The 25,678-nt window shown below is 40.9% G+C and overlaps 1 protein-coding gene across 3 annotated transcripts in view; it reads right to left on the reverse strand.

The window, feature by feature from the left end:
• Positions 1–352: 352 nt before the first annotated feature.
• The window catches only part of NIPAL2 (NIPA like domain containing 2), an 81,652-nt gene continuing 56,326 nt past the window's right edge, over positions 353–25,678 (reverse strand). For 2 of the 3 annotated variants that reach the window (XM_081505216.1, XM_081505217.1), the window contains exons 6-11: positions 17,786–17,882; positions 11,998–12,133; positions 9,969–10,057; positions 4,713–4,776; positions 3,494–3,588; positions 353–1,753 (exon numbers count right to left, since the gene is read on the reverse strand). In XM_081505216.1, coding sequence (XP_081361342.1) covers positions 1,641–1,753; positions 3,494–3,588; positions 4,713–4,776; positions 9,969–10,057; positions 11,998–12,133; positions 17,786–17,882 — 594 coding nt within the window. In that variant the 3' untranslated portion in view covers positions 353–1,640. The remainder of the gene's footprint in view (positions 1,754–3,493; positions 3,589–4,712; positions 4,777–9,968; positions 10,058–11,997; positions 12,134–17,785; positions 17,883–25,678) is intronic. The other variant, XM_081505218.1, reaches the window with a different exon arrangement.

A 25,678-nucleotide genomic window follows, 5' to 3' on the forward strand; every position in this document is an offset into this window, starting at 1 on the left:
AATCTTTGGCTTAGGAATGAGGTTGTGGGACTAAAGCATCTCTTTAAAGTAAAGCAACTGACCTTGCAAGCTGTATGGGAAAAGCAACCTACATGTTCTGCAGCCAAATTGTGAATGCACGTTTTGGTGTGACATTCCTGCCTGGGCAGCCAGGCTCTAATTAAGATCTAGCCAGTTAGATGATCACCAGGGAGAGAGGTCCAGGGTGTGGGGAACACTTCAAATTACATTCCATGAAAACATCAGACTGTCAAAGCTTAGGAAGGCCCTGATCGTCCAAAGACATGGAGGTGGGGTCAGGGACTGAAACGAAGGCGAGCACATGTCAGCATAAAATAGCTGACATAAATTGAACATGTGCAATTTTTTATTTTATTTTATTTTTTAGGTATTCAACCAATATTTACTAAGTTATTTAACCAAAGGAATGGAAACACAGTATGGTTTCTGCCCTCCAGCGCTTACAGTGTAACTTAAAGATTATAATTATATATAAAAGAAATTTTAAAATTATTAAGTATCATACATTTGTCAAGTTAGGCCTGTGGTATGACTTTTCAACTTACACATATTTCTGTCTTAAAAACTTGGGAAAATGTTCCATCAATGTAAGGCATAACATGAATTCTAGAATAATCTTCACCCTTCATTCTAGATAACACAGGCATACACACTGAATCATCTTCACATAAATCATCACCCCCAAATTTATAACATACAATTGTCTCCTAGAAAGCAGTTTAAAATCCTCTTATAAACTGATTATGGGGAAAAAAAAATAGAAGCACAAATTTAAAAACGTTCCATGCAAAAATGGTAACCCTAGCTTTAACCATAAACCAGTTTCTAAAAAGCCTTCGATCCAGGCTGGACTGTTGGCGCGCAAGCGCCAGATAACATCTGCAGATGAGTTTTCTTGTCAAGAAGTCACTGAAGCTCTTGAACCTCTGCACATGACTGACAGCTGACACCCAGCATCAGCATCTGGTCAGGAGTACCCACAGAGGCCGAGGCTCCCCATGCCTGTTTAAGTCCTCACTCCACCTTCCACCAGTCTGATGGCAGTGGGAGGGGTGGACAGTTTAAAAGGGGTCATTTCTCAACGTGTGAATACACATACCTGAACGTTAAATCCATCTGTAATTCATACCTCAGTGTCGTTATTTCAAGTGGTACCTGCTTCCTTCCTGACCACCAGCCAAGGTGACCTCATGAGGAGCCAGAGAGGGGAGCCGGCCCGGGGTCAGCGCTGGCAAGGCGTATCCTGTCCACGGGAGCTTGAAAGCACCCAACTGCTGCTTTCCTACCCAGTCAGTTCTGCATGGCACTGCCATGTCTGCACTTAGCAGACAGCCTGGTTGATAACAGAAATTCACTGACCTTTTAATCTCCTAGACTTCTCTAAGTAAAGACTATTTTGAAGATCAGTTTAAAAGAATTTTTAAGGAATCACGAATCTTGATTTAGAACACAGGTTTGACTTAGGAAGGCCCTGATCGTCCAAAGACATGGAGGTGGGGTCAGGGACTGAAACGAAGGCGAGCACATGTCAGCATAAAATAGCTGACATAAATTGAACATGTGCAATTTTTTAAAAGGTGGTATTGAATAACAGGCCCACAGCCGTCCCTCTAAACATCTCAGACCCCTTTCTTCTCTCCACTCGGGCTCTTTATGGAGTCACTTCCATCAGGCAAAGTTCCATAGGATAAGCTGCTTGAATCTGGTTGTATTTTATCCAACATTTGTTTCTCTGTGGAGATAATAATCACAAAGAATCTTTTGAGCTCTTGTAGAATAATAAGTCTTAATAATTTCTCCTCTATCTAGGCCACATTTTATTCCTTTTTAAAAGGACATCGTGGTCACTCTCTAAATAGAAGAGATAAACGTCAGGGAAGAAAGGGCCACAGAGCTCCGTGCCCCTGATGTAAGATCGTGGCTGTTCGCATGGGCAAACTGTCTTCCCACCCGGGGAGCACGTGCTGTCCCCATGACCACGCTGGGGACAGAAATCAGGCTGGACCAGTCAGGAGACTAACATGAAGCATGTGTGCATCTGCAAACCTCTCTCCCCGTTGTTCTGTCTCCTGGTTCATGTTTAGTCTAATGCATGTAACAACAGAGGAAAACAGTCTTTCAGAACGGCTTCTAAAGCTCTTACTGATTCTACATATAGAACTGTGTGAAATGAAAAAGAGCTAAAAGTACATAAGCTTCATTTCCTACCAAAGAACCCCTAACCATAGAAGGCATCTTTAAGGCACACCCTTGCCACGAATGCCGATTCTTGTGCTGAGTGTTCATAGCTGATAAGATGGTTCAAATGGGAAAGAGAACACAGAACTCATGGGGCCATGTTTTCTCAGTCATAGGCACAAGGTTGTAATGGTTTTTGCTTCAAAGGCTTGGTCCTAACTGCATGGTGGAGGAAGCTGTGAGAACATCACTACTCTTCATCTAGAAGCCTATGGGTCACCCCAAACCCCTAGCAAAGCCAGAGATTGTTGGGGGTGGTGAGCAGGGGAGGAAGTGAGGACATAGCAGCCTGTTTCCTTTGTTCTGGACATCACTTCTGTTGTGTCTGTTCTGTTGTGAAAGTGAAAGTGTTAGTCGCTCAGTTTCATCTGACTCTTTGTGACCCTATGCACTGTAGCCCTCCAGGCTCCTCTGTCCATGGGAGTCTCCAGCCAAGAATACTGGAGTGGGTTGCCATGCCCTCCTCCAGGGGACCTTCCCAACCCAGGGATCGAACCCAGGTCTCCTGCATTGCAGCTGGATTCTTTACCATCTGAGACACCAGGGAAGCTCAAGAATACTGGAGTGGGCAGCCTATCCCTTCTCCAGGGGACTTCCCGCCCCAGGAATCGGACCAGGGTCTCCTGCATTGCAGGTGGATTCTTTACGATATGAGATACTAGGGAGGTCCCAAGTCTACATCACAGAAGTGTTATTCTCAGTGGGAGTGGAGAGCTGGGATGATGATGCATGTTAAACCCCTCTGGATGAATCAGGTGAGGAAGAGGGGAAGAAGCTCTTCATGTTCAGGTGACCAAGAAGAACATCACTCTTGGACCCAGTGCATGGGCCACCTCACGCATCCCAAGGGATGATGTTCCTAAGCTTCTGGTCTTAGATGTAGAATCCCCCTCAAAGATTCTCCAAGCAACAATGGTCTGTTCCTGCCATTCCCACTCCTTTCCCTACCCTTTTCCAATTTAAAGAAACCAAAAATGGAAATTCTCACTACCGCCCGAATCAAGAAAACAGGGTCGGTTCTTTTCTATCCCCAGTGTTCTGTGCAAAACTGATAGTCAAATAAATGATTATTAACATTTACAGTTAAACTATCACCTCTGCTTTCATCATTAAGTGTACATTTTCTGAGGGTAAGAATTACGTTTTATATTAATTTAACTCCAGAAATCATACCAGCAATAATTCATTTGTAGGATAAAATTTTCTATTATAAATTAAGGAATATACATCTTACCTGGAACATTTCCAAAATCAATGTAAGACTGTGGCAGACGTTCCTTTTCTCGATTTCTTGTGACCAAAACCACACCAAGGAATGACAGAAAACACCTGTAAGAATAATGTTAATAAAGAACACAAGGTCACTGTATTAAATAACTGAACGCATGGTATTAAGTAACTGAACTCCATCTTGTACATGATGACATACATTCCAACGGTTTTGTTCCTTCTGTTTCTCATGGTAAGCTGCCTAGAACTTGTCTTAATTGCTGCAGCCAATAATATTTGTCCCCAGAACCAAGACCTGGGCAGCTTCCAGTAAGTCTCTGCCCCAGGTTTTTACCATCTGGAGGTTAATTCAGGCTCTAAACCCTTTGGGTAGACACTAAGTCTCGTTTTCTATCCATGCATGCCCAGACCCATTACTGGCATGCAACACGAGCAAAAAAATAATTTATTCTTTAATTTTCTAAGAAATCTCATTGTCCTTGGCCATAAGCATAGTCATAGTTTCCAGACCCCAGAAGTTTAGCTTCGCCCAAAAATCTCACGAAATTGAATTTTCAGGATAGCTTTCTATGTTGAAAATAGTCTGGGCTGAAGTTTGCATAACAATGGTCATGCAGAATACCACATCAAGAAGCAACTAAGCATTCAGAGGGTTCCAGGTGGGAACCAATGGAAGAATCAATACATTGGTGATATTCTGTCAAGGTTCTACTCTCTATTTGCCAGAATACCAGCAGTGATTGTCCAGCAAAATTCCTAGGCAGGGTTAAAGCTGGGCACCTCGACCCAAGAGAGGGATGGCACCAATCTGATGTTATTAGGTCTCAAGGCAGAGATCTGCCCCAGTCTTGGCCTTGCATCCTAGGTGATCCTAGATGCATCTGTGGTTCCCTGATTGAGATCTAACCTAAGGGTTCCTAAGGCTGGGACAGGTCTGACTGAGTATAAAAAGGTGGAGTCGCTACAAGGGCCTTTGATTTACCTTGACTTTGGCTGGAACTGAAAATCCCCCGTGTTCCAGATCCCTCACAGAGATATTTAAATCACAAAGACACTGAGCTCTGGGTAGGGTGTTAAGTTGAAAAATATGCTTCTTTTAAGAGCTTGGGAAACTGATGTTTCTTATATTATTTTCCAATTTTCCATGCCTCAGGTCCAGTGCCAAAAGTCTCACGTAAAAGTAATAGGATTCCACATACCTTACTTCTGAGACATTTACTTACCCAAAAAGATATATAAATATAGTGAGAAAAGCCGCACCAAAGAACTCCTGATAAAATATGATACCTACCATAGTGACAGAAGACAAAATTAATTTTAGGGTAAGAATATTTACAATAGCTACATATTGTTTTTCAAATTACTATATTATTTTTTTCTAAGTAAATAGTTACCCTTAAAATGCACATCCAGTTGTTGCTGCTTAGCTAAGTCATGTCCTACTTAGCTTTGCGATCCCATGGACTGTAGCCCGCCAGGCTCCTCTGTCCATGGAATTCTTCCAGGCAAGAATACTGGAGTGGGCTGCCATTTCCTTCTTTAGGGGACTCTCCTGACCCAGAGATCAAACCCACATCTCCTGCATTGGCAGGTGGGTTCTTTACCACTGAGCTACCAGGGAAGCCCTAAAAATGCACATTCATTAGCTTAGTTTAAAAAATATTTGCATGTGATACTAACATTTTCAATAACTCCAAAGAACACAGATTTGTAGGCTTTACATAATGTAAGTATCATGATTATAAAATTGGCATCATATAACATAGCTTTTGCCAACAGAAATTTTTTATCCAGTCCAAGATTTGTCCCACTGGAACATGCAGGAAGAGTGACATTTCCCACCTCCAGCTGTGTAAGCTGGGGGTCAGCAAGCCTGACCTGAGCGTCTGGGTGGACGCTGGGCCTTTCACACAGCACTCGCACTTCAGGCCAGCCACTCCCCGTGCTGTCAGCCTTGGCGTCACCCTGCGGTCTGTGGCTCTGGTCACGGGCTCACGTGTGCACTGGAGGATGCTAACGTGCTGCTCGAGCTCCATCTCTCCCTGCCAATCCCTCTCCCATCTCCCTCTGCTGGTCTTTCCTTCTGGGTGAGGGGAAATGTGCATCTATCCTTTATTCCAGAGAGCTCTCCTTTTAGTATCAATGATTCCCTTTGGGCCGGTAGTTCCCAAAGCCTTCACAGACTTTTTTTTAATTTTTTTTACTAAATAAGCTACCTTTTTTGTTTGTTTTAAATTTTATGTATTTAAAGCCCTGCACGTGGGCTTTCTCTAGTTGCGGCGAGCAGGGGCTACTCGCTAGTTGCGGTGCACGGCCTTCTCATTGCGGTGGCTTCTCTTCTCGCCAAGCACAGGCTCTAGAGTGTGTGGGCTCCAGTAGTTGGGGCACGTGGGCCTTGTTGCCCTGTGGAATCTTCCCAGACCAGGAATCAAACCTGTGTCCTCTGCATTGGCTGGTGGATTCTTAGTCACCAGACCACCAGGGAAGCCCTAAATAAGTTATCTTTTAATTATCTACTACCTGGAATCACATTTGTGTGTGTGGTGTTAGCCTTGCTATCCTGTCGACAAGTATTTACTGAGAGTCTCTCAGGTGCCACAGAGACCAGGACAGGGGCTTCCTCAGCCTGAGGTCTGTCTCCTCACTTCCTGCAGGAAGAAGCCATGTCCCATTCTGGTGAATATTTGCTGAGTGAATCAACATTGCTGAAGCATTTTTCCCTGTGATTACACATGTCCTTGAAGTCATTTGAATGTTTTGTTATTCTAAGCTGGTGCCCCATAATATTCATTTCTCGAAGGACATTTTAAATTGCTTCAAACGCTTTTGCTTTTGTGATGTTAATAAACTTCTTTGCACATGTTTTTTCCCCGGTATTTTAGGATTTTTGTTGCTGTTGTTGTTGTCATCGCTTAAAGAGGAATTTCTGTCTTCAAGAGTAAAAATTTTTCAAAAACTGTAGTAAAATACACATAATACACACAATAATAGTCGCTTCCCAGGTCATGCAGTGGTAAAGAATCCACCTGCCAATGCAGGAGATGCAAAAGACACAGGTTCCATCCCTGGGTCAGGAAGATCCCTTGGAGAAGGAAATGGCCACCCACTCCAGTATTCTTGCCTGGAAAATTCCATGGACAGAGAAGCCTGGCAGGGTAGAGTCCATGGAGTCGCAAAGAGCTGGACATGACTGAACATGCAAGCATGCATGCATACATAGCATAAAATTTACCATCCTAAACATTTTAAAGTATACAGTTCAGTTGTGTTAAGTATACAGTCACCACTCAGTATACACAGAATTTGGTTGTAGGACCCCTCAGTGGATACTAAAATCTGAGGATGCCCAAGTCCCTTATATAAAGTGGCATAATATTTGCATATAACTTATACACATCCTCCACAAATATTTTAAATCATCTCTAGATTACTTATAATACCTAATACAATATAAATGCTATGTGAATAGTTGCTATCACTTGGCAAATTAAATTTTTGCTTTCTGGAACATTCTGGAATTTGGGGGGAGAGGGGATATAGTCTATCTTCTATTGGTGGTATCCATAGATGCAGAAATGTGGATATAGAGGGCCAACTGTATTCACATTGGAGTGCAGCCAATTTTCAGAACTTTTTTATCTTGTAAAACAAACTCTATATTCATTAAACAGATTCCCATTTCTGCCCTCCCCAGCCCTTGGCAATCACCACTCAACTTTCCATTTCTATAAATTTGACTACTCTGGATACCTCATATAAGTGGAATTATACAGCATTTGTCCTTTCATGATTGGCTTGTTTCAGTTAGATAATGTCCTTCTTAAGGTTCACCCATGTTGTAGCATGTATCAAAAGTCCCTTCCTTTTCGATGGCTGAATAATATTCCTCTGTATGTATATACCACACTTTCTGTATCCATTCATTTGTCAATTTAGGTTGCTTCTGCCATTTGTCTACTGTGAATAATGCTGTTATGAACCTAGGTGTACAAATATCTGTTTGAGTCCCTACTTTCAATTCTTGTGGACATACACCCAGAAGTAGACTTGTTGGATCATATGGTAATTCTATATTTAATTTTTTGAAGAACTGCCACAGTGTTTCCCATAGTGGCTATACCATGTTATGTTCCCACTAACAGTGCACAAGGGTTCCAATTTCTTCATATGCTTGCCAACACTTGTTATTTTATGTTTTTGTTTTGTTTTTGCTAGTAGCCATTCTAATTGATGTGTGGTGATTTGTGGTTTCAATTTGCATTTCTCTAATGATTAGTGATATTGAGCATTTTTCCATGTACTTGTTGGCCAGTTGGACATCTCTGAAGAAATGTCTCAAGTCCTTTGCCCATTCTTTAATTGGGTTGTTTTTTGTTTTTGAGTTGCAGGATCAAAGAGGAGAGACATTTTTAAGGCTCTTGATAAAAACTATGAAACTCAATTCTAGGAAGGTGGTACCCCCTGGTACCCGACTCCACAAGAGTGCCTGCAACACTTTAGCCGTGTCAGCATTGCTTATTGCAGTAGAAAGAAAAAAGCTTTACTAATTTAGCAGACAAAATATGGTATCTCATTTTAATTTTCGGAGAAGGCAATGGCACCCCACTCCAGTACTCTTGCCTGGAAAATCCCATGGACGGAGGAGCCTGGTAGGCTACAGTCCATGGGGTCACTAAGAGTCGGACACGACTGAGCAACTTCACTTTCACTTTTCCCTTTCATGCACTGGAGAAGGAAATGGCAACCCACTCCAGTATTCTTGCCTGGAGAATCCCAGGGATGGCGGAGCCTGGTGGGCTGCTGTCTATGGGGTTGCACAGAGTCGGACACGACTGAAGCAACTTAGCAGCAGCAGCAGCATTTTAATTTTAAGCTATACTTTTTGACGGGGACAAAGAGGAGAAGTCAAGAAGCTTCACCTCCATTCCATACTTCAGTAACAGATGAACTGTTATCACTCCTGGAAAGTTCCAGCTTCCCTGACTCATTGATTGTGTGAGTGTGTGCTAAGTATTCATCAGTGTGCTAAGTATTCAGATTCTGCCCTGTTGATCCTCTCACAAAACTTTCCTTTCAGGGGAACTATATGTTTTACACATCTTTAGCACAGTAATTTTAACTATTATGCTGTATGTCATGCCTCTAACTGTTTCTGGCCTTGCTTTTTTCCTTAATCAATAATTCTAGGGCACATAAGTATACAGTCTTTTGTTACTTTCTTTTGTCAAAAATGCAAAAAAATTAGACGTCTTCAGATATAACCTTTCTCTTTAAAAGTAAGGTTCAATTTTCGGAAATGAAAAGTTAATTAATTACATTTAAAAATTTCCCACTGGTAGGAACACTATTTGCCATGAAATAAAAAGGACATAACCATTAGGTAAAAATAATCCCTCATTACCTCCAAAATACATAAATTCTGCATGGGGAAATGAAGTCCCAATACAACCAGGTAGAAAATACATCCAATAAGCTAAAGAACTAAGGTATACCAGTACCAAACTTAGGAGTGATATACCTGCTGCTAAGTCACTTCAGTCGTGTCCGACTCTGTGTGACCCTATAGACGGCAGCCCACTAGGCTCCGCCGTCCCTGGGATTCTCCAGGCAAGAATACTGGAGTGGGTTGCCATTTCCTTCTCCAGTGCATGAAAGGGAAAAGTGAAAGTGAAGTTGCTCAGTCGTGTCCGACTCTTAGCGACCCCATGGACTGTAGCCTACCAGGCTCCTCCATCCATGGGATTTTCCAGGCAAGAGTACTGGAGTGGGGTGGTGATATACCTGAATCTACCGTATTTTTGCTTGGACCAAGTTTCAGACTTATATTTTTGTAATAGTATTGTGTCTGACATATTTAGACATTTCTATGGACATTCTTGTCCATAGAAAGACAAGAACTGCAATAGTAGGAAAACAGAGGCCATAACTGCAAAGGTAGTAGTTCCTATTCTTGTCTGTCTGGCCTTCTGTGCAACGCTGGATTCATTTTTGGACCCCCCTCTCTGATGCAGGTGGTGAAGGCCAGGGAGAGAAGAGTCATGGAACTGGGGATGTCTGACCCAGAGACAGGACACAAGAGGACCCTCCCGCTGCTCTGATTATCAGAAGGACTGACAAAGAGAAGACTTCAGAAAGCAGAACTAAGATGAGCTTCTTGAATTCACAGGGAGGCTAATTTCAGCTCCAATACAAGGCAGTACTTCTAATGATTAGAGCTCTCCAAATATGTTGAGTGATTCAAACTGGGACTGAGCTGCCTCTGGGAACAGAAAGCTCTGGGGGATGTTCACGCAAAGTAGGATAACCTCTCCTAGAGGATGCTATGGAAGAAATTCAGACACTGGGTGGTGGCTAGGAGGATTTGGGCTATTTATCCCTTCTAACCAAAGATTCTTTGATTTCCTTATTACTCTGAGCGAGACTTCATTTATGCTTGTTGTAGGGGTAGAGTCACCTAAGTGTAGAAAGCCCAAACTCACCTGCGATAATGGCACTGATGGTAAAGAAAATATGGTTAACAGGCACCACCGTCGCTGTGTTGTAGAGTTTCGTGGCTTGATTCAGGAGCCTAGAGCAGAAGACACGTACTGAAGCTCTGTCTTTACGAGATGCTCAACAATAAGTTAACAATAACAATGAGTAATGCATGTTCTTTAGCTGCGACTACAAAGGGAAAGGAAGTGCAATGAAAGGGCATTTCCAATCAGCAGTCATAGCTTATATGCATCTGATGTATGAGATCAGATGTCAGGTTTTACGGTCTGTTTAAACCAACAACAGTAACAATGAAAAGCAATTAATCATCTTCAGAGGCCACAGAAGTTTGAGTTGGAAGCGATTCAAGCTGCTGGACCGGTATCATACTGGGGCTGATTCATTAGGATAGACCCTAGAATCTGTTAAATATCATATCTGGGGAATGGTCTAGCTATCCCTTGACATGCCACGTGCCAAAAGAGAAGATGGAGAAGCAAAGGAATGTTTAAGGTTTCAAAAACAATGCTCAGCCCTCCAGCTGCAGAGCATATGTGGGAGGCTGGCTTCCCACTCTGGTTGCCAACAGGGTTCGGGTTCCCACAACGGCGCGCTGCGGCCCTGACAGGGACTAGACCTTTTCTGAAGCAGTGCACTGCACTGGCATCACCTGGACACTCAAAACAGCACTAATGCTTAGGTCCTATTCTAGAGCAATTGGGAGATCAAATTTGTGGGTAGAATCCAAGTGCTCCTTTGTGTGTGTGTGTGTGTGTGTGTATACATGCATGCAGGTATACACACATATGCAGGTATACAGGCATGTAAGTATACACGTACATGTACAAACAAACCTCCTCAGGTAATATAATTGTAATGGGCAGGCAGGGCTGAGAACCACAGTTGCACAGTTCTACTGTGGTCACAGAGTTCTAGTGTGAAAGGTGTAGGGACTGAAACAAGGGAGACAGGAATGTAGTTTACCTTCAATTGTATCTGGCTTTTAAATGCACGAAGCAAGAGTTTCAAGTTAAGGATGCTAATCACTCAATTCTGAAAGCTATTATAACAGTACTGATTAATTCAGAAGAAGAGAGATGAAGCAAAATAGCAAGACGCAAGTATTAGAAATACACTTGATCTGATAAACAAATGAAAGAAACAGTTTGTTTATGACACACAAAACAGTGACAGGACATTGGATTTCTCCAGTAACACACTCCTTGTAACAGAGTCCATAGTCAACCCGTAACAATTACACTTGACTTCCAGCACCTAAGGCAGGAACCACTCTCTTCAAGGTTTGGGCTCTGATTTCCCGGCTGGTGCTCTTGCATAGCACTTTAGAGTAAACAAAAAGCTTAGGGGGTAGACTCAGAAGAATCCAGCAGCTGAAGGCAAAATCACAGTGTGAAATGGAGGGGAAGTGATTGGAGCCGATGGAGGTGAGGGAAGAGAAGAGCAGAAATTAGAAACGTTCCATGTTGCCACTGTGAGGCCCCAAGAGAAACATAAAACAATCATTCTGCAATCCCATGGGTGCAAAGAAAATTCTGGCTAAAGATGCAAAGTTTTGGAGAAAGGATTTCCCTCCCAGCCAAATGTCTGGTTTTGTCCATCTCTGGGCAATTAATGAGTATGAGCTAAGAGATGAAGGTGAAGGGTTCATGTATTTTCCATATTTAGAATGAAATCCTTGATGTGGACCTGCCCCTTTGATTTATTGCTAATGACAACCTGTGTATGATGGATATTAATTACAAGCAGAAGAGCATCAGGAAAGTATCAAAGTGCACTTAGCTGGATTATGGCCACACTTTAGAACTCACAAAATGTGGAGGCAAAGCTTCGCAAAAACTCATTATTGGATGTGAAGGATAAAGCCAGGCATATTGGCTGAGGATAAGCTTAGACCCCTCACCCTTAGAAGTCAGTTGCAGCTAATTTTAATTATCATCTGAAGCCAATACAGATTACTGCTTAGAGAAGCACAGGAATGTTGAAAGATCAGTGAGTATGCAGGAGCTAACTTACTTGACTTGGAAAACACAAGATGCTATCATGATGATACACATGATATAGAAGATTGGATAAGTTAGTTGCATTTTATCCGTCACAGAAAAAGTGATCATGCCTGAGACGGCTTTTACGGAAATAACAGTCACCGAGGCTGAAAAAGAAAACACAAAACCCAAATAAAATTCATAGTTGAGAGAGAATTACAAATAAATATCTTAAATTTACACGGTAGAGTAGTCAATATTCCTGGTATGCTCTAAGAATGAAGGCTGCTGTGAGAGGTGTAGGGAGGAATGAGACGCAGGGCAAGCAGTAGCCTTGTTGCTCAAGCTCTGCTGGGCTTTCCATTTGCTTAAGTCAACGTGCTTCTTATCTTTGGGGCAAGAGGCTTATTTCCCAGCTCTCACTGTTGAAAGGATGCTGCGGAGGCTATAATTACTAGTAGACAGAAAGGAGAAAAACCATGAAGGGAGGAGATAAGAACAGGCAGACGGCCCATGTGACGTTAATGGGAAAATAACCACTAGACTATACTGAAAAGACTTAACGCCAAATAGATGAGAAGACTGGAAAGTGAAAAGCAACTCACTCAGTGAGTTTATTAAGAGTTGTACTAAAGTCAACCTGTGAGCCCTTCTGTTAAACTTTCTGTTAATTTTTTAATTGGAGGATAATTGCTTTATGATGTTGTATTGGTTTCTACTGTACAACAATGCTTGTCGAGCCCTTTTGTTAGTAAAGGCTTAGAAGTTTCACTGAAAATATTTTTTTACAGAGACAGACACATGGTACAGCACAGAGCTGAGTATTCATTTCTCAGAGTCAACCAGAAGTCTAAGATTTACATAAGCAATGTCTGTTTATTTTCTATGTTGAAGAAGAACCTATCTCTAGGAGAACATAGGTTCCAAATATCAGTGAAGAAAAAGTGACTTGATAAGGTTCTGTCAATATGACAGCAAGGAAGCATTTTCTGGAAACATAGTTTTTCTGCAGGAAGAAGACAGTGTTCTCTTTTTGTCTTGGGTCCCTTGAAATTACTGTTGCATATAATTCCATAATTTAGCTGAAACCCACAGAAAGTTGAAAAATAATTTTTACATGATATCAAATATCTGTAAGTCAAAGGCAATGTGATGAAGAAATACTACCTTTGATCTACTTGGTCATAATATATCTGAGCTTTACTCCTTTTAGCTCTTGAAAAGTGTGTGTGTGTGTGTGTGTGTGTGTGTGTACAGTGTTTAAAATAACAGGTGGTGGCCAACTAGAAAAAGCTTAATTTTCCAAAAACTAAAAATATACTTTGACTTGAAGGGTATCAGGGAATACTTCCAAATCAGGCATTTTCTCTCTGTTAAAAGTCATAATTAACAGAAGAGACTAGGTGATAAATTCTAAAAATAAACCCTCTACCTAAACAAAGAGGCCCTTACAGCTGGGCCTGTCTTTACCTTAAATGTTTTCGACCCAATCACTTTCCATATTTTCTATAGATTATGAACACAGTCATACTTTAGCTAATCCAGAAATTTACAATATCTATAGACAATGTATGTCACTGGATGGTTTCTGTTTATAAGGGTAGCTCTCAAGGGACCTAGATTTCCTCTTAAACACTTGGCTTGAAACTAGAGCATGATGTGGTGAGGGGCTTGTGGTCCAAAGAGCCAGGTTTCCCAAACGGATCATTAACCGAGAAAGAGTTGAACACACTGTTCCTTCCTCTCAGAACCTCAGAACTGTAAAGGCCACCTAATTCAATCACCATCTGATGTTAAATTATACTTAAATACAAAACAAAAACAAAACTAGAATTCTTTAGCGAAACCAACTATCAGTTGCTACAGTTAATCATTGTATTTTCAAAGCATGCACCATCACTACCTGATTAATCACTGTTTATTGTAACTCTCCAAGTTATTTCTAGGCTGGTGTTGAGTTCTAAATGAGAGAGGGGGGTGGCTGGGGAGCATGGTTAATGAGGATGGGTGGGAATACTGAATTGTAATACAGTATCATTCTAATGCTGTAGATATAAAAATAGGAAGTACTTACATATGCACAGGAAAAAAAAAAAAGAAGAAACTACATCAAAATACTATCAGTGGTTATCTCTAGGCACTGGGATTATGAATAAACTTTAAACTCATTTTTTCAAATTATAAAAGTATACATGCTCATTCAAAAGAAAATTGGAAAATACAGAGAAGTCTAGAAAGAAAAATAAAAATCACCTGCCATCTCAACAGTCATCCTCAAATCATTTTTAACATTTGAGACTTGTAGTTATTTTTCTATTGCTAAGCACAAATACATCATAACATGTGAATCATATAATATATATTACTTAGGAACCTGTTTTCCATTGCCGTTAAGTATTCTCTGTGCCAGTAAGTATTCTTCTAAAACATGATTTTTATTGGCTGGAGAGTATGCCTTTGTACAAATGTATACTTTATTTTGGTAACCCACGTTCTTGGATATTTATATTGTATCCATTTTTTTTTGGTATTAAAAATGAAGCTGTGATGAATATCCTTGAATACAAATCTTTGTATATCATTCTTCTGGTATCTGTAGGAAAACACTAACAGGCAACAATTACTGTTCTTCTGAAATCTCTTGGCAAACTATCTTCTACATAGGACCAGACACACTTCCATCATGTCATGCTGCAGTGCTCAACTACATGGATTTTTATGTTTTACATGAAAACATTTTACATTTTCTTGGTATCTTTCTCTGTTTTCTTAATTCTCAACAATAGATGTGTATTACTTTCATCATTATAACAGTACCATTTTTTGCCCGACATTATACTGACCCATGTTTGAAAGTCAGGCTTCTCAGTTTATTCCTAGTTCTTCACCAGAACTGATTCTTGGGTTTATTTACCTGTCCGTTGCTTTCCTGTTTTCTCTTTCGTTAACTTTTGCCTTTATCTTTACTAACTGATCTTTTCTGCTGCTGCTGCTACTGCTGCTAAGTCGCTTCAGTCGTGTCCGGCTCTGTGCGACCCCATGGACTGTAGCCTACCAGGCTCCTCCATCCATGGGATTTTCCAGGCAAGAGTACTGGAGCGGGGTGCCATTGCCTTCTCCATCTTTTCTGCTAGCCTCAGCTTTATTTCAGTGCTTTCTCCCTGACTGCTTACTTACTTATTTATTTAATTATTGGCTGTGCTGGGTCTTCGTTGCTGTTCCTCAGGCTTTCTCTAGTTGTGGCCAGTGGAGGCTACTTTGTAGTTGCATCATACTGCAGTGGCTTCTCTTGTTGTACAGCCACGTGGGCTCAGCAGTTGTGACTTGATGGCTCTAGCATGGGCTTAATAGTGTGGTTCACGGGTTCAGTTGCCCCATGACATGTGGGATCTTCCCCGACCAGGGATTGAACCAGCACCCCCTGCTTTGCAAGGCAAATTCCAAACCACTGGGCCACCAGGGAAGCCCTCCCCTGACTTCTTGAGTTGAGCGCTTAACTGACTTATATTTAAAGCAATGAATTTCCTTCTGAATACAGCATTAGTCATAAACTATAGGTTTAATATTGTTTTCATAATAATTTAAGAAATAAATGTTGTAATGAAATTGAGGTTTCTGCTTCAGCCCAGCTGCAGTTTAAGTGTAGTGTTTAACATTCCCAGGTGGTATGGCATTACTGGTTTCTATTTTTGTTATTATTTTCGGCTTTTCTTTCACTGTGATCTGAAAATGTGGTCTGTACTATTTCAACTTCCTGGAATTTATCAAAAATTTCTTTGTGGCCAATTATAAGATCAGCTTTTATAAATGTTACACTTGAAAGAAGGTATGTTCTCTGCTTTCTGGATTTAGAGTTCAACAATAGAGCTGCCAGATCAAAATTAAGGATTCAGTTTCTCTAATTTTACATATTTTTCTGTCTACTTATTTCCATGAGCTAAGAACAATATTCTACTTACATTTCTGTTAATGTACTTTCTGAAATAGCTGCTGCCCAGTCTACTGAAGGCCTCAGTCCCCTAGGGCCTCCCCTTCTAAGTTCCAGTTCTACCTAGATCGGGCTTCCCAGGCAGCTCAGAGGGTAAAGAATCCTCCTGCAATTCAGGAGATGTGGATTTGATCCCTGGGTCGGGAAGATCCCCTAGAGGAGGACATGGCAACCTACTCCAGTATTCTTGCCTGGAGCATCCCACGGACGGAGGAGCCCGGCGGGCTACAGTCCACAGGGTCGCAAACAGTCAGATGTGACTGGGCACACATACCTCAGGAGGGTGCCTCCAGGACCCTCTGTTGCACTGACCACTTCTGCCTTGATTTTAACTTATATGGTAATCTCACAACCTTCTGCCTTCTTTCACTTTCAGTCTGAGTTACCTTGCTTTAGATGAAATTATATATGAAGTCAAAATATTTCACGACCAGCAAGGGCCAATCAGAAAGGATGCTATTTCAATAATCCTTATGGAGCTGAACCAGAGCAAACGGGATGAATCCAAGTTTAGAATCTTTTTCAAAATCAATAGGGGAATTTTTCTGAAGTCCAATTTGGAAATCTTTCTTTTTCACTTGGTAAACTTAGCCCATTTATCTTTATGATCAAAGCTGATATGTGTGGTCTTAATTCTGTTATCTTACTTTTTTTTTTCAAGAAAATTTAAAATTCCCTATTTTCAATATTTTCTGGGTAATGTACATCTTCTCTCTTAGTTTGCTTTTGTTCTCCCTGTCTGGTAATTTGGAAGAAAACAAAGTTTCTTTCCTGTTCTTTTGATCGACCCATACTTAAATGTGTTGTAGAGTAAATTTGTTTCTATAAGTAACTACCACAAATGCAAATCTTCCAATTCAAAGTCAGAGCAAACAACACAGGATGGATGGGCCAAGTTATTGGCAAAGAAGAGGCAAAAGGAGGATTATAAATAAAAATCTTTAAAAAGGGAATTTCCCAAATGATTAGTGAGATCTCCTAGTGTTGATACATATATGAGAGAGAGAGAGAAATAGAGACAGACAGAGAGACGGAGGAGTGGGGAAGGAAAATAGATTTTAAAATATAGACAGGGCTTACGTAGGCATCAGTTTTCAAATCTTATAAGGTATATCTGGAAAAAAGGAAATGGGTAGGTAAATGAGTGAGAGAAATGTTGTATTTAAGAAAATCACTGACTTGCCTGGTGGTCCAGTGGTTAAGAATCTGCCTTCTGATGTAGGGGACATGGGTTCGATTCCCTGTTTGGGGAACTAAGATCCCACACGCCACGGGGCAACTAAGTCTGTGTGCCTCATCCGCTGAGCTCACAGGCATCAGCTAGACAACCCGCATGTTCTGAGCCTGCATACCACAATGAAAAATCCCGCATGCCTCAACTAAGACCTGACGCAGCCAAAAATAAATAAATAACAAAAAAAGAAAATCATACTGCTTATATTTGTGTTTCATATTAACCATGTGTTAAAATTTTCTTAAAAAAATGTAAACAGGGTAGGCTTTGATAGTTCATTTCTGATACAAAAGTTTCAATTGGGTTGATTCAGTTGTTTCTTTAATTATTTACTGCGAAAACCCCCTCAAATTGTCAGAGAGCAAAGAGAATGATCAAGAAGTAAAATTCCTTAAATATATTAAAAAAAACCACACATCCATTGTAGCAATGGACATGCAAAGTATAATTGGCATAACTGAGAGTTTCTTTCTATAGATCAGAATTGAAAAGTAGAAACAATGAGAAAGAACAGAATGCTCAAATATTTCTCCTTTAAACTCCTTTACGACTTAGCATGGCTAGATTAGAGAATTAGAAAATAAAACATATCCTTACCTAGGAGTGCCACCAGGGTTAGCAGAATCACAATGTGTTTCATTCCTTTTCTTTTATGAAAATACAGGAGAATGCAGAAAATTAATATTTCCAAAATCTAGAAAGGGAAATAGGAAGAGAAAAGTTTAAATTATTCTACACAAAGTCTTCAGAATGCCACACTTGTCTTTTTGATTTTGCAACAATTATCATATGAGAGTTGAGGGTGACTAGAGTTCCCAAGGACTATTCTAAATATATGAGAACAACATAAGGAGCCTTAGCCATCCACACTGAGTTCTACCACCACCTATAGGGCAATGACACCCAGCTCTAGATCTCCAGGTCCCCCTGCAACTCCAGTCTCATTTACCCAGTCGTCTACCAGACGTTCCCACGTGCATGTTCAACAGCCGTATCATATGAATATGGGCAACAGTTAAATCTTTTTGAGGGAGAGGGGCTGTACCACGGGGCATGTAGGATCTTAGCTCCCTGACCAGGGATGGAATCCGTATACCATGCAGTAGAAGTGTGGAGTCTTAACCACTGGATTGCCAGAGAAGTCCCAACATTTAACTCGTTCTTTCCCTCCTCTCCATCAACAAGGTTGAATTGTTATGGCTCATTCCAGTGATAACAAAAATAAAGAATCAATAGTACAACATTTAGAAGACTATTTTTTTGTGGTTCTGGAAACAAGTTTTTTTCTTCTTTTTTAATATATTTATTTATTTGGCTGTGTGGGGTCTTAGTTGCAGCATGCTGGATCTTTCATTGCAGCAAGTGGGGTCTAGATCCCCGAGCAGGGATTGAACTCGGCCCCCTGCACTAAGCGTAGAGTCTCAGCCACTGGACCACCAGGGAAGCCCCTGGAAACACAGTTTGACTCCTGTTACAAAAATAATACACCACTATCTATAATACTTTGCTTATGCCCAAGGGGTAGCTGATAGTATGGAAACCAGGACTCAATACACATTTTCTTCACTGGTTTGGCCAACACTTAATTCATGACTGCCTAGCTTCTCTGCCTGTTCCGCCTGAGCCCCCACCCCCTCAGGAGGTGCCCTGTTGCACAAGCTGAAAAGTCCTCTCTTTCCCTCCCTCTCCCCATCCTCTCTGACTACTGTAATAGCTTCTACTTCGTCTCTGATTTGACTCCTGTCTCTTTATCATCCAGCCATTGAGCAACAAGAGGATTCATTTAAAAATGCAATTTGGATAATGAACTATTTCATTCATAGAGACTCATTACTTGTATGATATACATATTAAGTATTTACAGTGTTATGACAAATACCACTGTGCCCTCTACCCAACCTGAGAACTAGAACCCATCAGTCTCTGTGAAGTCTTCCCTTCCCAGTTGCTCTCCCCTCCTTCTGTGACCTCCCCAGGAACCACTACTTTGAATTTTGTGTTTACCATTCATTTTCTTTAATTACATTTCTATGTATTCCCAAATGACACCATTTATTTTTGCACATTTGTCCTTTATACAAGTGGAGTCATATACTTACTTTCACTCATTTGTTTTTTTTCACTGTGCATTATAAGATTCATCCAGGATGGTACATGTAGTAAAAATGTAATTTAGACCTAGTCATTCCTTTGCTTAAGACTCTGGGACCTCATCATCGTGTACGGCTGGCTCATGGATGGTCCACCTGCAGTAGTTACAACGGCGTCCCCACTGCCCCACTTCAGTTCTTTTTGGTTCTCAGGCTGCTCTTGCCTTTGGGCCTTTGCACTGACAGTTGGCCCTGCCTGGAATGTGCTTTCCCTGAGCCATTGTTTGCACGATGACTCCTAGTCACTCAGTCCCTCGGAGAGGTCTTCCTACATCACACTGTTCTAACAGTCACCTAGTCATCCTATCACAACCTCGGCTTCAGGTGGCAACGGTAGAGTGTCTTAACCATGACCTGTCCATGTGCTTATGTGTTTCTTGTCTGTCTACAACAGCACATCAGCTCTGTAAGAACAGGAACCTTTTCTGCCTCCAGCACCCGGCACTCAGTTGGTCACTCAATAAGTATTTTTGGAATTAATGAGTCCATTACACGTCAAATTTATTATCAATAGTTTCCCAAAAAACAGACCTAATGTCTAATAAACTGAGTATTCAATAAGTATTAATTGACTGAATGTCTAAAATTTTCCTTCCTTTAAGAAAACTCTAGTGTAATTTTGAACGCTCAATTTTTTTTTTAGTGTTTTTTTTCTTTTTTGAGGTCCTTAAGATACCCAAAAGTTGTCTGAGAAGACCTTACACCTGAGAAAAGAAGAGAAGTAAAAGGCAAAGGAGAAATGGAAAGATATACCCAACTGAATGCAGAATTCCAGAGAGTAGCAAGGAGAGATAAGACTTCTTAAGTGAACAATGCAAAGAAATAGAGGAAAACAATAGAATGAGAAGGACTAGAGATCTCTTCAAGAATATCAGAGATACCAAGGGAACATTTCATGCAAAGATGGGCACAACAAAAGACAGAAATGGCAAAGACCTAACAGAAGCAGAAGAGGTTAAGAAGAGGGGGCAAGAATACACAGAACTATACAAAAAAGATCTTAATGACCTGGATAGTCATGATGGTATGATCACTCACCTAGAGCCAGACATTCTGGAGTGTGAAATCAAGTGGGCTTTCGGAAGCATTACTATGAGCAAAGCTAGTGGAGGTGATGGAATTCCAGCTGAACTATTCCTAAAAGATGATGCTGTTAAAGTGCTGCACTCAATATGTCAGGAAATTTGGAAAACTCAGCAGTGACCACAGAACTGGAAAAGGTCAGTTTTCATTCTAATCCCAAAGAAGGCCAATGCCAAAGAATGTTCAAACTACCATAGAAATGCACTCATTTCACATGCTAGCAAGGTTATGGTCAAAATCCTTCAAGCTAAGTTTCAGCACTTCCAGATGTACAAGCTGGATTTAGATAAGGCAGAGGAACCAGAAATTAAATTGCCATCATCCATTGGTCATAAAGAAAGCAAGGGAATTCCAGAAAAACATCTACCTTCACTGACTATGCTAAAGCCTTTGACTGTGTGGATCACAACAAACTTTGGAAAATTCTTAAAGAGATGGGACTACCAGACCACCTTACCTGTCTTCTAAGAAACCTATGTATACTTCAAGAAGTAACAGTTAGAACTAGACATGGAACAATGGACTGGTTCAAAATTGGGAAAGAAGTTCGTCAAGGTTGTATATTGTCACCCTGCTTATTTAACTTATATGCAGCGTACATCATGTGAAATGACAGGCTGAGTGAATCACAAGCTGGAATCAAGACTGCCAGGAGAAATATCAACAACCTCAGGAATGCAGATTACACCACTCTAAAGAGAGAGTGAAGAGGAACTAAACAGCCTCTTGAGGAAGGTTAAAGAAGAGAGTGAAAAAACTGTCTTAAAACTCAACATTCAAAAACCTAAGATCATGGCATCCTGTCCCATCACTTCATGGCAAATAGATGGGGAAAAAGTGGAAACAGTGACAGATTTTTATTTTCTTGGGCTCCAAAATTACTGTGAATGGTGACTGCTCCTTGGAAGGAAAGCTATGACAAAACTAAACAGCATATTAAAAAGAAGAGACATCACTTTGCCAACAAAGGTGCTTGTAGTCAAAGCTATGGTTTTTCAAGTAGTCATGTACAAGTATGAGAGTTGGATCATAAAGAAGGCTGAGCACCAAAGAATTGATGCTTTTGAACTGTGGTGCTGGAGAAGACTCTTGGGAGTCCCTTGGACAACAAGGAGATCAAACCAGCCCATCCTAAAGGAAATCAATCCTGAATATTCATTGGAAGGATTGATGTTGCAGCTCCAATAGTTTGGCCACCTGATACGAAGAGCTGACACAGTGGAAAAGACCGTGATGCTGGGAAAGATTGAGGGCAGGAGGAGAAGGGGACGACAGATGATGAGATGGTTGGATGGCATCATTGACGCAATTTGAGCAAACTCAGGGAGATAGTGAAGGACAGGGAAACCTGGTGTGCTGCAGTCCATGAGGTCACAAAGAGTCAGATATGACTTAGTGACTGATCAACAACAAGATAGCTGAAGCAAAGCTCTTTTCTTTCCCCCAAAGAGACAGTATCTCTGGACTGAAATTATAAATATGAATGTTTACATTGGACAAATAAAAATATCAGCACTAGTTTTTTTTTTTTTCTTAAAAATGACGAAAGTTGGGGATTTCACTACTTTCAGGATTGCATTTTACTCATGGAGTCTTTTCTAAATAAATACAAGTGTCTCCTGTTCCAACTCAAGGTTTTACCCATTGCTTTGTTTCTCCCTTTAATCCTCTGTGGGTACGGAAAGCAGAAGGACTATATCTTCCTCATTTAAAACCTTTTCATCTAACATGGAAGATTAGCTCATCGCTTAGTCTTGTCTTTTCCTGGCAAATGAAACCAATTATTTTAACTTTTTCTTATAGGACTTATTTGCCAGACCTTTAATTTAATCAGGTTGTGCTACAAAATCTATTCAACTCCTATCTCTTCACCTTCCTGAAAGCTGGCATCAAAACTGAAACATCCCTCTCAGCTTGGTCTCCCTTCAACCACAGGAGTCCATTTCTCACGTGACGCAGTTACAGACAGCTCCCAGCAGCCTTTGGGATCACGGTATTTGTGGCTGGAGGGAAGGAAGCCATTCCTGCACCAAGGCACAGAGCATGTTAGCTCAACCTGTTAGCACGCCAATTATTTTTTTGCAGGGGATGGTGGTAGCTATCAGTTTAAAAAATCATATGTGACTTTTTTTTTGCAAACTTCATCTCTATGATTGCAGATCAATAAAATATGGGTTTCTGTTATTCACAGAATGACCGTTATTTGCCCTGGGTTCTGTCCTGTGGCAAGAGATCACAGAGCTCCCAGGAGTAAGATATCCAAGCCTCATCAGTTAATGTTAATTTTTCTCCTAGTAACATTTTCCCTCCTCTCTGATCAAAACTTCAGTATTAAAGAAGCTGTGACTTCTGCAGGTTGCTGCAACCCAGAAGAAGCAGCTTTGCTGACTGCTATCTCAGAGGCCAGAAGTAGTAACAGCACAGGGTGCACGCTCTCCACATGCTTTACTTGTACGAATTCATTTAATTCTCACAACCGTCTCAGGAGGTGGGTGCTATTATTATCCTCATTTTACGGATAAGGAAACCAAGGTTCAGAGGGGTTTCCTCTGGTAGCCAGGATAATGCCCCACCCCACCTCAAGATGTCCACGTCCTAGTCTCTGGAACTTGTGTGTATGTTACTTTACACAGCAAAGGGGCTTCCCAGACACAATTAAGGCTGGACCTTGAGATGCAGAGATTATCCTGGATTGTCCAAGTGGGCCCAGTGTAGTCACAAGGGTCCTTAAAAGCAGAGAACCTTCCCAGCTGTGGTCAGAGAGAGATGTAACATGAGAAAGACCCAAGTCAAGGAATGCTGGCTGCCTCTAGAAGTTGGAAAAGGCAAGGAAATAGATTCTCCCTCAGGGGCGCTAGCAAGGAATACAGCTCTGCCAATATCTTGATTTTAGTCCATGAGACCCATGTTGAATCTCTGACTTTCAAAACTGTTAAGAAAATAAAATTGTGTTGTTTTAAGCCACTAAGTGTGTGACAGTTGGTTATAGGAAAAATAGGAAACTAATTCAGGTTTGGGTACTTGAAGTCTTTCCAGAGGAACAAAATCTTCAGGATGAGTTTTCTGAATTGATTCTGGGTTTTCTGGATTCATTCTCTAATTGAATTTAATGGCACTCCTCACCCTGTTTTCGGCAGAGGATGAGGTGGTTAGCTAACATCACCGACTCAATGGACATGAATTTGAGCAAACTCTGGGAGGATAGTGAAGGACAGAGGAGTCTGGTGTGCTGCAATCCATGGGGTTGCAAAGAGTCAGACACAACTTAATGACTAAACAACAACAATAACAATCACTTCGTTGTCAGTGGCAAAAAGAGCGCTGGCAGTCCATGGGATGATGTGACAAGAGAGATACACAAAATTTCACCACTGGAAACCAAATTCCGAGCCTGCAGTCATCTCATCTTCTCTCGTCAAGTTCTTTCTGAAAGCGTAGCTTTTGATATAGTGTCCTTGTCCAAAAGAAATGGGCTCTGCAAAGATTCTCTCTAAAGCCAAGTCTGGTCAAAGATCTGATGCTTGGAGGTCAGCCTGTATTGATTCTGCCTGGAGAGGTGGGTGGGGAAATGAATTAGAGCGTGTACCCCAGAAGTGGTCCACCTGGTTTTGAATTCTGGCTGTTTCACTTAGTATTTAGGTGACCTTAGACAAGTTACTGAACCTCTCTACTTCGGTCTCCCCATCTGCCAACGTCTAGGACTGCTGCCCAGGCACAGGGCTCAACCTGCTCAGTGAGGTTGTTGACCTCGGCTGCAGAAGTGGGTCCAAGTGCAGACCTGTGAGTGCTTACATTCAGACAACCAAGCAGATGAACCTCACACACCAGACACAGAGGACTTACACAAACAGTTTTCTCCTTTCAGGTTTTAACACCTGCCGGTGGGTGCTGAAGCAGCTTTTGCCAGAAAGGCTGACTTAATAATGGGCTTTAGGGTAGAAAATCACACCAAACGACAGGCTGGGCCCCTGTTTCTGCTTATTTAAATTTTTCTCTGGTGGAGAGAAAATGAGCACCATGCAGATTATTTTGTGAAGGAGAATAGTCTGTGGGGAAATCTGGGTATGCAAAAAAAAAAAAAAAAAAACCACCCAGCCACAATCAATCTTGCCAAAGAACACAGAGTAACTGAGACTCAGAGCCACGGCCCCTCATGTGGGTTCTGCCGAGGTATTCATAGCTGCTGTTCAACAAAAGGCCCTTCGAGAAAAGGGCCTCGTGGTCAATCAAATAAGCCTGAGCAGGGCAGGATTAACAAGGTTAAGCCTATCTCTTCCCTAAAGGATTTCTAGTTTTTAATATGCTAACGGAAATGATGAATTTCTCAGGGGGCCATGTATGTTTCATAGCATCTCTCCAAGCTAGTTTGACCTTGAAAACCTGATTGTTTTTTGCTTTTTGGCAAGCACCAGGTGGGAAAGTATGTTTTAGTGGATGGGCAAAGGACACTTCATTCCTCCCTGACTAGTAGACACCAGGCTTCTCAAATCCTCTTCCTTCCCCAAAGAGTCCCAGCTCAGATGTTGGGCCTTGTTTCTGAGGCTTGCACTTCATGTAATCCTTAAAGGGAAGATGGATATTGACCTGAGACAGCTAAACACATGATAAAAGGAGATGCTCTTAGCTGGTCTATAATATGACTTTACAATCCCCTTTTGAGATACGTAAAATTTATTTAGATTTTAAAATATGTTCATTCATTTTATTGCTTATTTGATCAGTCTCAAAAGGCAGTTCAAGTGTTGTATTTATACTTGGTGTAATACACAAATACAAGATATAGTACAAATATTGTATAAATAATATGCAATATAAAAACAGATGAACGATTCTTCAAAGAATTGCCTTAATTATTATAATTATGATCTTCGCAATCACAGTTTGCAGAAAAAGTACAGAACCTGGCACAATGAAGGATTAAATATTAATTATGTACAGGTTAACAGACTTAAAACCAAACTTCAATTCAAGATCTTAGTATATAATTGATAACTTCTAGAGTCTTTAGAGATGCAACATATAATGGATTAAATTCCAAACTGAGATAAACTAAGATAATATAGATCTATTCCCCTAAGAGTCTAATGCCAATAGTGTTATTCAAATGTGACTCTATTAAAGGTTCATTTTATGCTGTCTTATAAATATCTGGAATTATTTGCATTTCTGGTGACATTTATTTTCAAATATACTTTCATTGTTTTACAGGAATACGAGTCTCTCCCAGGACTGTAAAATTCCTGCTTCAGGAATTTTC

This window comes from Giraffa tippelskirchi, chromosome 6 (genome assembly GCF_054371585.1).
Source record: "Giraffa tippelskirchi isolate mGirTip1 chromosome 6, T2T-mGirTip1v1.2.pri, whole genome shotgun sequence".
Taxonomy (NCBI): Eukaryota; Metazoa; Chordata; class Mammalia; order Artiodactyla; family Giraffidae; genus Giraffa; species Giraffa tippelskirchi.